Source organism: Leptinotarsa decemlineata, unplaced genomic scaffold (genome assembly GCF_025532065.1).
Source record: "Leptinotarsa decemlineata unplaced genomic scaffold, Ldec_3_MD MMD2_tig00000576_RagTag_RagTag, whole genome shotgun sequence".
Taxonomy (NCBI): domain Eukaryota; kingdom Metazoa; phylum Arthropoda; class Insecta; order Coleoptera; family Chrysomelidae; genus Leptinotarsa; species Leptinotarsa decemlineata.
Window position 1 is genome coordinate 9,760,319 of NW_027412551.1, and position 15,559 is coordinate 9,775,877.

The window sequence follows — 15,559 nt, forward strand, 5'->3', positions numbered from 1 at the left end:
TTTATTTCTCATGCAATAAAATGAGCATTTATTTATTCTGTATTGTAACCCAATTACGGAGTATAAGGTAGATCACAAGTAGGTTTGTATACACAGTCTGATATCACATAATATAATATAGATAATAACGAAATATCATTATAGTAATAACTAAGCAATTTTATAAAATTTGCTCCTAATGCTGGCAAGACTGGGAGAATAAATGTCACAGTCATTTCATACATTATTCTAGTCTTAAAACACATCATTCAAAGGATCACTGTCATACTAGTTTGTTCTTGCAGATTCAATATAAAATGTGCAGATTTATTTGAATCAATTTGTGACGGAAGACAGAGATCATTTGTATTATTTATTTATTTATTTACGGAGTTGCTATTATACAATGAACACATAAATAGTGTGATTGAAAAAATAAACAATTGAATAATAATATAGAATACCATAAAAGAAAAAAAAAACAAATATCAATTAAATATCATTAATAATAATAATCAGCAGTTTCTTCATAGTAGGTCAATACGTTTAACCTGATTTTTAAAAGAGTACAAGGATGAGTCAAACAAATCAATATAGCTGCTGTTCTTATTTGCTAACCTAAGCATTCTAGTGATGGTTTCATTTAGGCCATAGCTAGTAGAATGGTAAGGAACTTTAAACAACTCCGACACTCTGGTTCTTCTTGAATTTACATTGAAGATAATCATTTGTGGTAGAAATGGACAGTTCACATCACCCTTTATAACTTTATGAAGAAGTCTTAGATTAATTTCGGCTCGGCGGTGCTCCAAAGTAGATAAATTCAAAAGAAGCAGAATGTCTGAGTACTCATAGTCGGACCTCAGATAACCGAGCTTAAATGCACATGATCTCAGAAATTTGTTTTGTACTTTCTCAATCATAGATATATCTGTCTGACATAGAGGACTCCATATCACGCAATTATTTTCCAAGACCAAGCGTACCAAGGAACAGTACAATATTTTAAAGGTATTTATAGAAAATGTATCTGTAGATTGTTGAACAAATCCCAATAATTTGAGTGATTTAAATGTAATGTGATCAATATGACCTTTAAAGGTTACTTTGCTATCATACAACACTCCCAAGTCCCGAACGCTGTTAGTCAACGTTAGATTAATGTTGTTGATTTTATATGGATATACAATATGTTTCACAGCTCTTGAAAATGTTATTTGATAACATTTATTTATATTTAAATGAAGCATATTTTCATGACACCAACAAGATAAGTTATTTAAATCTATCTGTAACAGTTCTGCATCATAAAAGTTATCTACAACCCTGTAAAGTTTGAGATCATCTGCAAACATTGAATAATAGCTGTGGCGTATGACATCCGACACATCGTTTACAAAAAGAATGAAGAGTATTGGACCTATATGCGATCCTTGAGGGACACCAGTTGTTAAAGGAATTTGTGATGATATGGAACTAGCATATTTAACATACTGAATTCTATTATCCAAATGACTGTCTATAATGTCTATAATTTTTCTCTAAGGAATGTAACTTGTATTTCTTTGTCAAAATTACTATTTGGTTACTTTTAATTTTATGCATACTTTTTTATTATTTCGATCTTCATTTTTTGTCGAATGCTTTTCACGGTTTATACTGTTTGAAATACAAAAATATTGACTATTTATATCGACGCATGCGCGATCCGATGAATAAAAGAAGAATAAAAAGTAAAGACAGTTCCAATTCAGAAGCCAATCGTGCTACCACTAATTGTTTGTTATCGTTCTCATAAAAACGCCACAATTTCAAAACTTTCTACATTCGCCGCAGGCCTGTGTTCGCAACAACTCCAATACCTGCAATTTGGGCTTAGAGGAGAAACACGCCAATGAACGCTATCGCTGAATAAATTATTGTTGGTTCTTCGAGCCGGAAATCAGTCGTTTTTTCTATCGTATAATTTATGTATACCTACACTCTGCTTTCTTTTTTAAAAAGTAATTTCATTTTTATCAAAACCCGTTTTTTTTCTAACGGTTTATTCCATTCTCACCAAATTAAACTCTCTTCTATGCCCTTATGAAAACAGCTGCTTAACTTTGATTTAATTTCCCTTAAAAAAATGCAATGAGTTCTCAGGTTTTATTTATTTTTAATATCCTAACAAAACAATATTTTCCTTTCTGAAATACGTTGGTCTGATTGATCTGAATGTACCTGACATTTGCCAAGACGCAGAGATTGAATGTTCCATAACTCCTGAGTCAAACAATTCAATCGACCACTGCCTCTCTGTCACAGGCATCATAATCGAAATTTTCAACATTACATCATCCAAACTTGAGCTGCATCTCTATCATCATTACTAATTAACTCACCTTATTGCACTATTTTATCTTCTATATTCTTAATGTATGTCTTACGAGTATATATATTTTGAGTTAGGTCTAGAGTAATTTTTATAGGACTGTGTATATGTAATCGGACTGTGTCTGTATATACTCATCACAAATGAATGGATTGAATTGTTTAATTATTATTATTTCTTTCTGTAGGAATATGAGAAATATAATATACCTAGAAAATGTCAATCTACGACAGTCTCAGTCATACCATATAATGATTGGGTAAATGACTTGCTACATTTTAATCTTTTTTCATTTCAAGGCACTGTTACAGGGGAATTGCACAGCGGTTGGATAGACATTACTTGGGACCACGGCGGTTCCAATTCATACCGAATGGGAGCCGAAGGAAAATTCGATATCAAACTAGCCCCCGGTTACGATGCCGAAGCATCCGCCTCCTCATCGAAATATTCCTCGAGCAATAAGCAGAAAAATGACAAAGACAAGCAGAGCGTACTCACGAGCAGAAAGAGCAGCTCCACCCCTAGCCTTCCGGAGGCTACAGATACCAAGGCTTCGGTAGCATCTACGGAACAAGCGGCATCAGCGGATAATTTAGCCGCCAAGCAGGCAGCCGAAACAATAGCGGAAAGCGTTTTGTCTGTCGCTCGCAATGAAGCCCTCGTATCCGTTACCAGCGAGTCGCAAGCTGCTAGTAATGACAGCGAAATGTCGGTTGTCGTTCATCCTCTACGTGACCCCCATCCAGATCTTTCGACCATCAACAATTCCACAGATTTAGCTACGATAGTAGAGAGCCTGACCTTGTGCGACACGAAACCAACTATGAACAATGAGTCTCAGAAAACTTTGTCGGCAAATAACTCAAACTCGAACATAATCAAGTCGAATCGTAGTGCAAAGATAATCAGTTCGCAGGCTGCAGCAGCCGCGGCTGCGCAGAGCTTTGTAGAGGCCGTCGAAGCTCTAGACAAGATCCGTGAAGGCTCAGACATGCTCAGAAATAACACCAACAATTTCCTTTCGGCAGAGCTTTTGCAATCCGCCTTGAGCATCGGACAGAGCAGTCAGATAAGTTCTCTTTCTAACTTGAATCCTGTCGGAGTGCGGATTTCTGTGTCGAATAACTCTGAAGCGGACGAGGACAAGCCTGTGAGGCGAAAAGTCGATTCAGTGAAAGGCGGCAATTGTAGTAGTGATAAAGACGAGGCTGTGACTAATTCTAATAATGCTAAGAACAATAGTAATAACCCGATTGTCGTTACTAATCCGATGAGTGTCAGCGTCCCGAACTTGACGACAGAATCCAATAATCAGATTGAGCCCACATCCACAGCAGGTATTTTTTCAATATTTATTTCATGATCATTTTTATCATGTCATTTAATCTACGAATAAGTATGGAACAATCATGAAAATTTTGATGAATCTGTCTTTTAAATGAAAATTTCAAAATAGGTTATTTGTGGAAACAAATAAAAATTAGTTTGTTATTGAGCCTGAGGTGATTTTTGTTAGTTCAGATATACAGTGTGTCCAAGATAAGGATCCTAAGCATGGGAATCTCAGTACCTGTTGGAGATACAGCTTAGGTAGATATCAAAAAACAAATAACACTTTTTCATTGGCACTTTCAAGGTACTACATGATGGTATTTTTAGTTTTTATATCCGACGTTTCGTTTTCAAAAAAACATCATCAACTTTATTTTTTTAAATAGCCCGAAAAAAAAGTACACCCTGTATCTGATTCCATTTTTTATTACGAATTCAACGATGTAACACATGCCATTGTTTTATTTTTAGTTTAAGGGAAAATTGCATTTTTTCTATTTTTAAAATGTATTTTTAAGTAGGTTAATAATGATTTTTTTAAAGTAATGAAAACAACAAAGAAATTTACGCATTTTTTATTTAATTCAAAGGAGGTGTTCAAACAGGTTTCCGTTATTTTCCAACTGTAGAACTTAAAACATCACGTAACATCTCTGGTGTAATACTGTTAAATGCGACAGTTACACATTCTCGTAACTTTTGTTCAGTTTCAAAAGAATGTTGGTAAACCCGGTTTTTAACAAAACCCCATATGAAGAAGTCCAGAGGAGTTAAGTCAGGGGATCGCGCTGGCCAAGACACTTCACTAAAGGTTCCAATCCACCTTCCAGGAAATCGCTGCGAAAGATACTCTCGAACTTGTCTAGAATTATGTGCAGGAGCACCGTCTTGTTGAAACCAACAGTTATTGACCTGTGCCAGAGGTAAATTATCTAAACAGTCTTCTACATAGTTTTGCAATAAATGATGGCATCGTTCGGCGGTCAAAGAATTATAGTAAAAAACGGACTTAGTATTTTAGTTCCTAAAATTGCACACCACATATTGAACCCAAAACGTTCTTGATGTCTTGATATTTTCTTAACACGCGGATTTTGCTGAGCCCAGTAATGCGTATTGCGGCGGTTGAAGATACCATTATTAGTGACCATACTTTCGTCGGACCATATTATTTTTGAAGGGAAATTATAATCTTCTTCACACGCGCGTGTATACCATTCGCAAAAATTTCGGCGCCGTTCGAAATCCCCTGGTTTAAGTCCTTGGCAAATCCTAAATTTATAGGGGTGATATCTATTTCGATTTGCCTAGTTGATATTTCAGGGTTCTCAACAACTGCTTGTAAAACATTATTTTGGGCTTCTTCTGAAGATTCCTTTTTTCGAGATAAAACAGGCTTTTTAAATGAACCATATTCTTTTAAATTTCGAGCCAGCTCTAAGAAAATGGACTTACATGGCTGCTTTCTTTCTGGATATGTATTAAGATACATTGCTGCTGTATTTACAGTATTTTTGTGGCACAAAATGTAGCACGTTAGCATGTTAAACTTTTCTTCATGGCTATAATGCTCACCCGGCATATTCGACGATATTAACACAATATTATCTATTCAACAATAAACAATAATAACGACAACAGTAACAATAACTCTAAAAACAACAACTCGACAAACAGGCTAACAACAACGACAATTACTATTTTATCGTGTAATTAAATAATATTTGACAAGCTCGGTGACAGGTATTTACGTCAAAGCATTTGTTTGCAACGCCTACTTAAAGATTTTTTTTAAAATAGAAAAAATTTAATTTTCCTTTAAACTAAAAAGAAAACAATGGCATGTGATACATCGTTGAATTCGTAATAAAAAATGGAATCAGATACAGGGTGTACTTTTGTTTCGGGTCATATAAAAAAATAAAGTTGATGATGGTTTCTTGAAAACGAAACGTCGGATATAAAATCTAAAAATACCATCGTGTAGTACCTTAAAAGTGCCAATGAAAAAGTGTTATTCGTTTTATGATATCTTTTCAAATAAAGTCAGAAAAAAATAAAATTGATATTGTCAAATTCTCGTTTTTCCCAAATATCTCAGCAGGCCATGAAAATTCTTCAAGTTTCTAAACGGCATGTAAATAAGCTTTAAAGAACACAACTTTTTCCTAATTTAACCTAGGCTGTATCTCCAACAGGTACTGAGATTCCCATGCTGAGGATCCTTATCTTGGACACACTGTATACTGGCAATAAAGGCTGATTTCAGCATCAAAATACATTTCAAATTTAGGAAATTTTATTACCATTTCAAAAAGAAGTTTCAATATAGTTTCTGGCGAATAAGTTTTTCAAAAATATTAGTTGTTTTTCAATAATCAACTAATTGAAGGTTTTCCAATCCGAATTTCTTGAACCTTTAACAATTGACATGAAATTTGATGATAATAACATTTATTGAACCAAGAAATCTTTTTGATATTTAAACTCTTCATAAAGTGAAACTTGTATATTTGTACGCGAAGTATTTACTGGTCACAAAAATTCCAACACGAAATAAAAAAAAATTGAAAAGATGTCCATAATTATATAATACTAGACAAATGAACTGTTTCAATGTAGACCAATCCAACAAATCATTATTGTTATTCAAAAATCATTTTCCAGAAGGGATAAAACTACAAAATCTCTAGAGAAATTAAAAATAAAAATTGAAAAAATTTTTTTGGAGAAATCAACTCTCACTATTGAAGATTTTTTGTCACTAATTATTTTTGACCATCTGGAATAAAATAATGTTGTCAAGTATTATTGTTTTTTTTATTCTGTTGAAATCCCTAATATAATCAGATTTGTCTCTTGGGGTTAATCAATACAGGAATAATGTCAATCCACAAAATACTTATTCCCCAATTTTTTTTTCATTTTCTGTCAGAAAGGTGTAGTTTTCCCCACTCGAAAATGAAAATCTCAAGTCTGGCTTATGTTACTTTTGAAGTTAAAGGTAGGATGAACTCGATCAATATCAAATTTTCATGAAAATCGAATGTTCAAAGGATTCGGAGGCAATCATTTTTTTTATTTTCAGCTACTATACTAGAGTATGATAACTTTTGCATCAAATATCACGAAAAATCGTGAGATTTTTCATTCCGAAATTTTTAAATGGGTTGTAAAGGATTTGCTAAAAATTATACTTATGTTTTGCACCTGAGTAAACGTACATGGAAAATACCACCCCTAAATGAATAGCTTAGATTGACATTAACAATTTTTTTTTTGAACAAATTAGATTTTTTATTTTTGACCGGGATATTATAAGCTTATATCGTCATAGTTACGCTATCAATAAAGAGGGTCATAACTCCCTTGGGACATTATAGATTTTATAATTCCCTCTACCTTTCACAAGTAAAAATAAATAGAAATGAAAACTGAACCATATTTTATTTATTCACGTCATTACAAATAATAAATGTACAATTTTGAAATGTTCCCTGAAAATTACTTCCGCCACTGGAAACAATTTCAGACTTTTTCGGCTTATAACTCTTACTCTTCCGTTTCAAAAAAGCCTGTAGTTCATTGAACTTGGTGATATCTCGTTTCTCATGTATAGTCACCATCGATTTTAGCATTGACCATTTAGTCCATAAAGAATTCGGACTATACGTTTCTGACTGAAACGAATAAACACAATTACTACCAAATCTACCGAAAAACAGAAAATTCCTTACCAGTTCTTGAAAATATGCCAGAAATACAGTTTCAGTGACATCTTTTGGCATAACATTTTTCCGTGTCAGCCAGTCCAGATATATCTTGTATTCTTTTTGGTATACGGCTTCACTTTTCGATGGAATTAATGATTCTCTTGCTTGTTCAGCTTTTTTCAAAATATCCTCCATTATATTTGGGGTAGAAAACACGTTTTCACCGCAAACACAGCTTGATAACAAAGTTCTGTTTATAAACAAGTAACATAGCAACAACCTAGCAACAAGAAAACTCTACTATAATCAACGGTACCTGATTCAAATATACCGGGAAGGTAATGAATTGGTACATTTTTCCGTTTCAAAAATGAACAAAATTTTATTGAAATCGGTCAGAAATAAAATTATCTATGTACCACGGGAATTAATGAGCCTTAATAACCTCAGGCAATTGCTGTCCCTCGGGCCAGAGGCCCTCGGGACGCAAACTTTGCCATCGGTAATTAAGGCCCTCCTAATTCCCTTGATACATAAATAACTATTTATCGACATTATTTGAGGGGCATGATGGAAAAAGGGGGTGGTATTTAGCTGCAAGACATTGCATATTTCTAGGGCCATTTTCTTGCAAATAAGAAAGTTCCAAAACAAATTGAAACCCTATTTTGATTTTTTTACTCCTATCGTAAACAGAAAATGATGCAGAAAATTTCATAATTTTTTATTTTTGTCTTTTTTTCCAAAATTGGGCATAAAATGCTAGATATTTCATTATATATTTCTTCAGGTGAATCCTTTCTTTTGTTTGTTTGTTACATTGTTTTTTCCCTAGTATGTTTCTTGGGAAAATGCAGTTTAATGACTAATAATGTTTTTTCTGTCAACATTTACATGTCGAAATGTGGATGTTCCAACACAACTTAATTAAAAAATAGTCTTGAACTTCTCAGGCTTGCTCGAGACTTTTGCAGCACTAGCAAGACGTCGTACTCTGGCTTCGGTCACTGCTTCGAATGTGTCCAACTCTAACAACTCGCAGAACATCAGCGCGCAAAACAACCAAAATGCCAGTTCTCTGTTTCCTCGTGCACCCAATTCCGTGTCTAGTCTAGTCCGTTTGGCTCTGTCGAGCAATTTCCCCAGCGGTCTGCTCAGCACCGCCCAAAGCTACCCCAGCCTGTCAACGAGCAATAATCCAGGAAATCAGAGCGGTGGAATCTCGACCACCGCCGGAACAGTCCAGGGTTTGAGTCAGGCCCTAACAATGAGCCTCACATCTACCAGCAGTGATAGCGAGCAGGTATCTTTGGAAGACTTCCTCGAGTCCTGTAGGGCACCAACTCTGCTAGCCGAACTGGACGATGACGAGGACATGGGAGACGACGATGACAATGATGATGACGAGAACGAGGACGATGCAGATTACGAGGAAGTTATGGTATCGAGAAACTTGTTATCGTTCATGGAGGACGAAGGCTTCGAGACTAGACCTGCTAAGCGAAGGTCATGGGACGACGAGTTTGTTCTGAAGAGGCAGTTTTCTGCTCTGATTCCAGCTTTTGATCCCAGGCCTGGTAGGACCAATGTCAACCAAACGACTGGTGAGTTCATTGAGGCTCTAAATTTGTTTACATTTCGTGTGGGAACTTGTAACACGATCAGAGAACGAAACAAACAATATAAATGAAATTAAAAATATTCAAGTACAAGCACAGAACTTGCTCACTGAATAACAATTTTTGTCTAATACAAGTGACTTCATTTTTTTTTAACATGCCATATAAAAAAGACCTTTTTGGTACAATGGAGTGTCATGTTAACTATATTGTCTAACTATATTGGAGGTACAGTGTTTGGACGTGACTGCTAAGGCAAAACACATTTTAGATAGTTTGATACATATGTCTTGAATGTGGTCTGATTGTTTTAGGCAATGGTCTATTCTCAAACCAAGCATTTTAGTTTCTCAGTAACTTTATCAAATGAAACTATTTCATTGATGTGCTTCACTTTTGACTGCACTGTTTTGAATAGAGAGAGAGAGAGAGAGAGAGAGAAAGAACTTTATTGTCCAAAGAACAGAATTCTTGTTAACAAAGTTCAGAAATACATTTATGTATGTACACATATAACTATACAGTGCTAGTCAAAAGTCCCCTCCCCCCCTCGTATCTTTGGAACGGGTATACTTATAATAATGAAATTTGGAGTGTGGAAATAAACGGATGTAGGCTTCTTAACTGGTCATAACAGGTGACGCAATAGTCATAAATGACGTCACAAGGCCACTGTGACCAAAAATTTTAAATGGGACCCTATGGCAAGTGACAGCTCGTTTGAAAGGTATTGAAAATACCTATTCAGTCATACCAATTTTGTTTGGGTTTCGGCTGATTTTGATTGATAAATTGAAGAAATACGAAAATTATAGTTTCGCATTTAATTAATAAAGATTTAAGAACCAGTTCTTATAATAAGTGTTCAAAATGTGCTCCATCTACTTCCTGGCAGTAATGCATCCTATTGCTAAACTCTTGTCGTACTCGTCCCAATGTGTCAGCGGAAATTGCCCTACATTCTTCAACAATTCGTTGTTTCAGAATGGCAATACTGTCAGGTGCTGTAGCGTAAACCTTAGATTTCAAGTACCTCCATAGAAAAAAATCTAATGGTGTAAGGTCCGGTGACCGAGCTGGCCATTCGATCGAACCTCGTCGTCCAATCCATCTACCACGATATTCTTCATCTAGGTAACGTCTTACTGCACCGTAATAGTGTACAGGAGCACCATCTTGTTGAAACGTTATTTCCAAGTTGTCGAATTCATCTGGATTATCTTCTAGAATTTCAAGAATTAACGCCTCAATATCAGTTTGTAACATCTCCAGATACAATTCACCGGTTAAGTTAGCATTGAGAAAAAGAGGCCCAACTATGTGGTTTCCCAAAATACCTGCCCAAACATTTACTTTTTCTGGAAATTGAGTATGTTTTTCACGAAAGATGTGAGGATTTGTGTCACTCCAATACCTCACATTTTGAGTGTTAACATTTCCATTGAGAAAGAAAGTACTTTCGTCACTAAAACAAATTGTCTGTATGTAGCCTGGTTGTTGGTTCATTTTATCGGACATAGTTTCACAGAATTCTAGTCTTCGGTCGGGGTCATCATCTGAAAGTTGGTGCACCATTTTTAATTTGTATGGATGAAATTTGTTTTTAGCCAACACCCTATGTACTGTCCTTTGACTGACTTCACAGATAGACGCAACTTGGGCTGTGGAAGAAGTAGGGTTCACTACCATTTCTCCAAGTATGTCAATTTTTTTGTCATCACTAATTGTTGGTCGACCAGATCGTTTGGCATCTTGAACACTACCTGATGCTTCAAACTTCCGAAGAAGCTCCCTCAAATAAACCCTCGATATAGGGCGATCGGGGTACCTCTCATTAAACAGTCGTTCCGCTGCATGGAAATTGTTTCTACATTCACCAATTATTAAGATAGCTGCTACTTTGTCGGCTACAGTACGTACCATTTTGCCTATGTAAACACTTAAACGTCTCGTTAAACAATAGCTTAGGTAAATTTTCAAGGTATAAACACTTTTGACAAGTAGATAATTCAAACACGTCAACCTTTTTGACAATGAACCAGAGGCGTACTTTAAAATCTTTATTAATTAAATGTGAAACAATAATTTTCGTATTTCTTCAATTTATTAATCAAAATCAGCCGAAACCCAAACAAAATTGGTATGACTGAATAGGTATTTTCAATACCTTTCAAACGAGCTGTCACTTGCCATAGGGTCCCATTTAAAATTTTTGGTCACAGTGGCCTTGTGACGTCATTTATGACTATTGCGTCACCTTTTATGACCAGTTAAGAAGCCTACATCCGTTTATTTCCACCCTCCAAATTTCATTATTATAAGTATACCCGTTCCAAAGATACGAGGGGGGGAGGGGACTTTTGACTAGCACTGTATATACACACACACACACACACACACATATACATATGTAACACAAAGGGATCAATTCAAAATTAAATAAACACCTTAAAATAATAAAACCAAGTAAAATAATATAAAGTGCGTATACAAGTGATTGCAATGTTAGTCAAAATCTTCATTATAATATTCGTCTAAAGTATAAAAAGCTTTATTTAGCAAAAAACATTTAACAGCACTTCGAAAAGTTTTATATGAAGAAGTGGAGCGAAGATATACTGGCAAATGATTGAACATTTTCCTTGCATTGTATATTATGCATTTTTTTATTAATGCGCTTTTAGGAATGGGTAGTGCTATTAAGTGGCTATTATGCCTAGTATTATAAGAGTTTGTTGAATCACTGGTAGTATTAAATTTTTTGTGCATCGTATACATACTTTCAAGGATAAAAATGCATGTCAGAGTCAAGATTTTTTTATCAATAAACAGGGGTTTACAGCAATCTCTCGGTTTTGCCTTACAAATATATCTAATCGCTTTCTTTTGTAAGATAAACACAGACTGTAACAAGAACTGAGAAGCATTACCCCAGAAGCAAATTCCATATCTTAGGCGGGATTCTATTACCGCAAAATAGACTGTTCTTGCAGCTTGCAAGTTGAGTTCTCTGGTAATAACCCTTAAAACATAGCATCCCGAAGCCATCCTATTACATAGATTAGAGATGTGGATATCAAAGGATAGATTATTATCTACATGCAAACCCAAGAATTTACTTGATGAGACGGAGCTAATTAAAGTATTCCCTAGAAAAATTTCATTTAATATACATTTAAAGGTTAGTATGCAGGTTTTTGTGGTATTGAATGCCAGTCTGTTAGCATCACACCACTTTTTAACGATGTCTAGATCAACCGATATATTATTATATAGTTCAGTATTGTCTTTTGAGTGCCAAACAATAGTAGTGTTATCAGCAAATAGAGTTATTTTTCCTTTCGTATTGATGAGAGATAGGTCATTTATGAAGAGCAGGAACAGTAGTGGACCGAGTACTGAACCTTGCGGAACCCCACAAGATACCAACAGAGGTTCAGATCTCTTATTATTAACTAATACAGACTGGGTGCGATCTGACAAATAAGAATGAAACCATTTCAACGCTACATCTCTGAAACCATACATTTCCAATTTATTCAAGAGAATTTTGTGATTTACGCAGTCGAATGCCTTAGCAAGGTCACAAAACACAGCAGCAACTACTTCACCCTCATTGAAAATGAAATATATTTTTTCTACAATACATGTTCTCTTTCTGTTGTTGATACAGAGATATTTTCTCGAAAATTTTTTTTGCAATACTTTCAGCTTCCATTATAGTATCATTTTTAATAACGTTTATATCATCAGCGTACGAGGCAAATAAAAATGAAGGATATTGAAGAAATTTCAACATATCTTTATCTAGTATTGATCCCTCCTGAGGCACTCGTGCAATGACAGTTTTCATGTCGGAGGTGAACAAAAACAGTGGAATTCCTCTCACTTCGTATCTCTCCAGTTTTCTTAGGAGAAGTTTGTGGTTAACACACAAGAATTTAAAAATTGTTTCCTTGGGGTTCCTCAGGGTTCTATACGTTAATTAATGGATCAATTCAACAAGAGGAGACAAAATTTTTGGGTTTGAAGATAACAGAAAATGTCAAATGGAACAAGCATATTGATACGATTTGTAAAAAGATACCTTCAATATCTTATTGTATTCAACAACTACGCTGGAATGTAAATAGATCACTCTTATTAATGTACTACCATGCATACTTTCATTGTAACATTTCCTATGGTATTATAGCTTGGGGAGCATCTAGTGATTGATAGATAGATATATTTATTTGATCATGTTATGTATAAAATACATTTATGACAAGTCTATAAAGTAAAATAAACAGTAAAAATTTTTAACCAAGTTCACAGGGTATATTAACATATTCAAATTAAGTGTGGAGGTTCGGCGAGCATCTTCCTTGCTTCAAAAGTGTGTCTACGCACATGTTCTAAATATTCTGAAGTGGAATGAAAACAATTTTTTTAAAATATTTTTAAAACAAAACATATTCATATTTTTAATATTGGCAATACAATTTAAAATCGTAGGAGTTTTTTTTGGGATTTCATCAGCCTGAAACGTTGAGGTCTAATAAAATTACTGTTACGTGTATCATGATCGTGTAAACTGGATTGCTTGGGAAACAAGGGGGCTCTTTTGTGAATATCTAATAGGCTTGAGTAAACATACAAAGAAGGCACCGACATAATTTCATGAGTGATGAATGATTCACGGCAAGAATCCCTAAAACCGATTCCAGCAAGAATTCTCAGAGCTTTTTTCTGTAATATAAAAATGCATTGGGCATCACTAGAATTTCCCCAAAGTAGAATACCGTAAGAGACGTGAGACTGTATGAGCGAGCAAAATACTATTTTCAACGTAGTGAAATTTGTTATTGGTTTCAGCTGTCTAAGTAAAAATAAGGCACTCGATAGCTTACTTTTCAAACTTGAAATATGGCTTATTGTTCCAGAATACTCAAAATTCAAAAAAGAACCATAAGGTATATAGCAGGAGTTACTAGGACAAGTTGCAAACTTATCTTCCAAAATCTCAGAATATTGACTGTCCCGAGTATATACATTATGAGATATTAAAATATGTAAAATCGCACATAACCAGTTTTCCTACTCTTGATGGTAATAAGAAATATAATACTAGAAATTCTCTATAGTTGGGAGTGCCAACTCACAGATTAGTTGTATCTGAATCATGTCCCAGGCTTATGGCCATTAAATTGTACAATAAACTTACAAGTACAATGAAAAATCTGGCTCTGAAACAGTATAACTATCAAATCAGATAGTTGCTCCTGGATAAATCCTATCATTCTTAAAGAATATATGGATGATAACTTATGACCCTGTACACGTGTAACATTTTAGGAAGATTTTAATAAAGAAGCTGTTACATAAATAACAGATTATTTTGACTTTTATATAATATGTCATGTCCAACATTTTAGTCCGATTTTAATAATGATGCTGTTGCATAAATAGCAGATTATTTTAGGTTTTGACTATTATATATTATATATTATCTATGTAAATTGTATATTGTGCCTCTAAGTGCACAGAGTTTGCATTTTTAATTTTGTATTTGTACTCGTTTTGACATACTCAATGTCATCTATAAATGATCCAACTGAATGAATATTATTATTATTTGTTCATATTTACTCAAGTAATAGTTTTGGATTGTTTTTTTCCTACGATTAACATGCATGTTTATATTCAAATTCAAATATTTTATTTGGTTCATAACAAAGCTACAGCTTTAGAACATGTCACAAAATACCATCAAATTAACATATGCCAAAAGTAAAATATAAAATCTTCAGAAGATACAGTGCAATAAAAATAATAATACAGTACGTACATACAATCGTGAAAGGCATCTTTGCTCTATGGTCCCGGGAGTGAATGGAAAAAGTCATTAATACCATATAGGGGATTTTCCGTAAGTAATGTCTTTAAATGTTTTTTAAATTTACTATAGTTCAGAGAACGTACTGTAAGAGGTAGGGCATTGTACATTTTAATATCGATAGTATCGTCCATTCTTTGTAACCGGGTTTGAGGTAAAATCAAATTATCTTTATTTCTTGTATTGTGACCGTGTATATCGGACACAACAGAGTAACTATTAATGTTTTGTTTGACATATAGTAACTTTACAAAAATTATCAGAGAGTAAAGTGTCATTATTTTCAACGTTTTAAAGATTGGTTTGCAGGAGTCTTCAAAATTAGCTCCTATGATACATCTTACAGCCCTCTTCTGAATGACGAATATAGCATTTAAATGAAACTGAGCTGCCGAGCTCCAGACAGACAAGCCATATCTAATAATGGATTCGAACAGTGCATAATAAGTAGTTATTGCAGCGGATTGGTTAATAAGTTGTTTAACTTTTCTTATAGCAAATACTGCACTATTTAGTCTATTGCAAATTTTATATATATATATATATGTATGTTCCATAGTAGCCTGACATCTACATTTACACCCAGAAATTTAGTGTGCGGCATGTCTAGGTCGTTTTCTACATTGTAGAATAGCCTGGATTCGAAAATGAGACTTTTGTT

The 15,559-nt window shown here is 34.4% G+C and overlaps 1 protein-coding gene and 1 long non-coding RNA gene across 5 annotated transcripts in view; one reads left to right on the forward strand and one right to left on the reverse strand.

Annotated features, from left to right (window-relative positions):
* The window catches only part of Ufd4 (Ubiquitin fusion-degradation 4-like), a 57,599-nt gene that overhangs the window by 27,556 nt on the left and 14,484 nt on the right, over positions 1-15,559 (forward strand). For 2 of the 4 annotated variants that reach the window (XM_074174413.1, XM_074174416.1), the window contains 2 exons: positions 2,653-3,693; positions 8,340-9,005. In XM_074174413.1, the coding sequence (XP_074030514.1) occupies positions 2,653-3,693; positions 8,340-9,005 (1,707 nt within the window). The remainder of the gene's footprint in view (positions 1-2,652; positions 3,694-8,339; positions 9,006-15,559) is intronic. The other 2 variants (XM_074174415.1, XM_074174414.1) reach the window with 2 other exon arrangements.
* LOC141481947 (uncharacterized) lies at positions 7,121-8,103 on the reverse strand. The gene is made up of 2 exons (XR_012465265.1): positions 7,426-8,103; positions 7,121-7,368 (listed from the first exon to the last, which is right to left on the reverse strand). It is a non-coding gene; the product is annotated as an uncharacterized lncRNA (long non-coding RNA).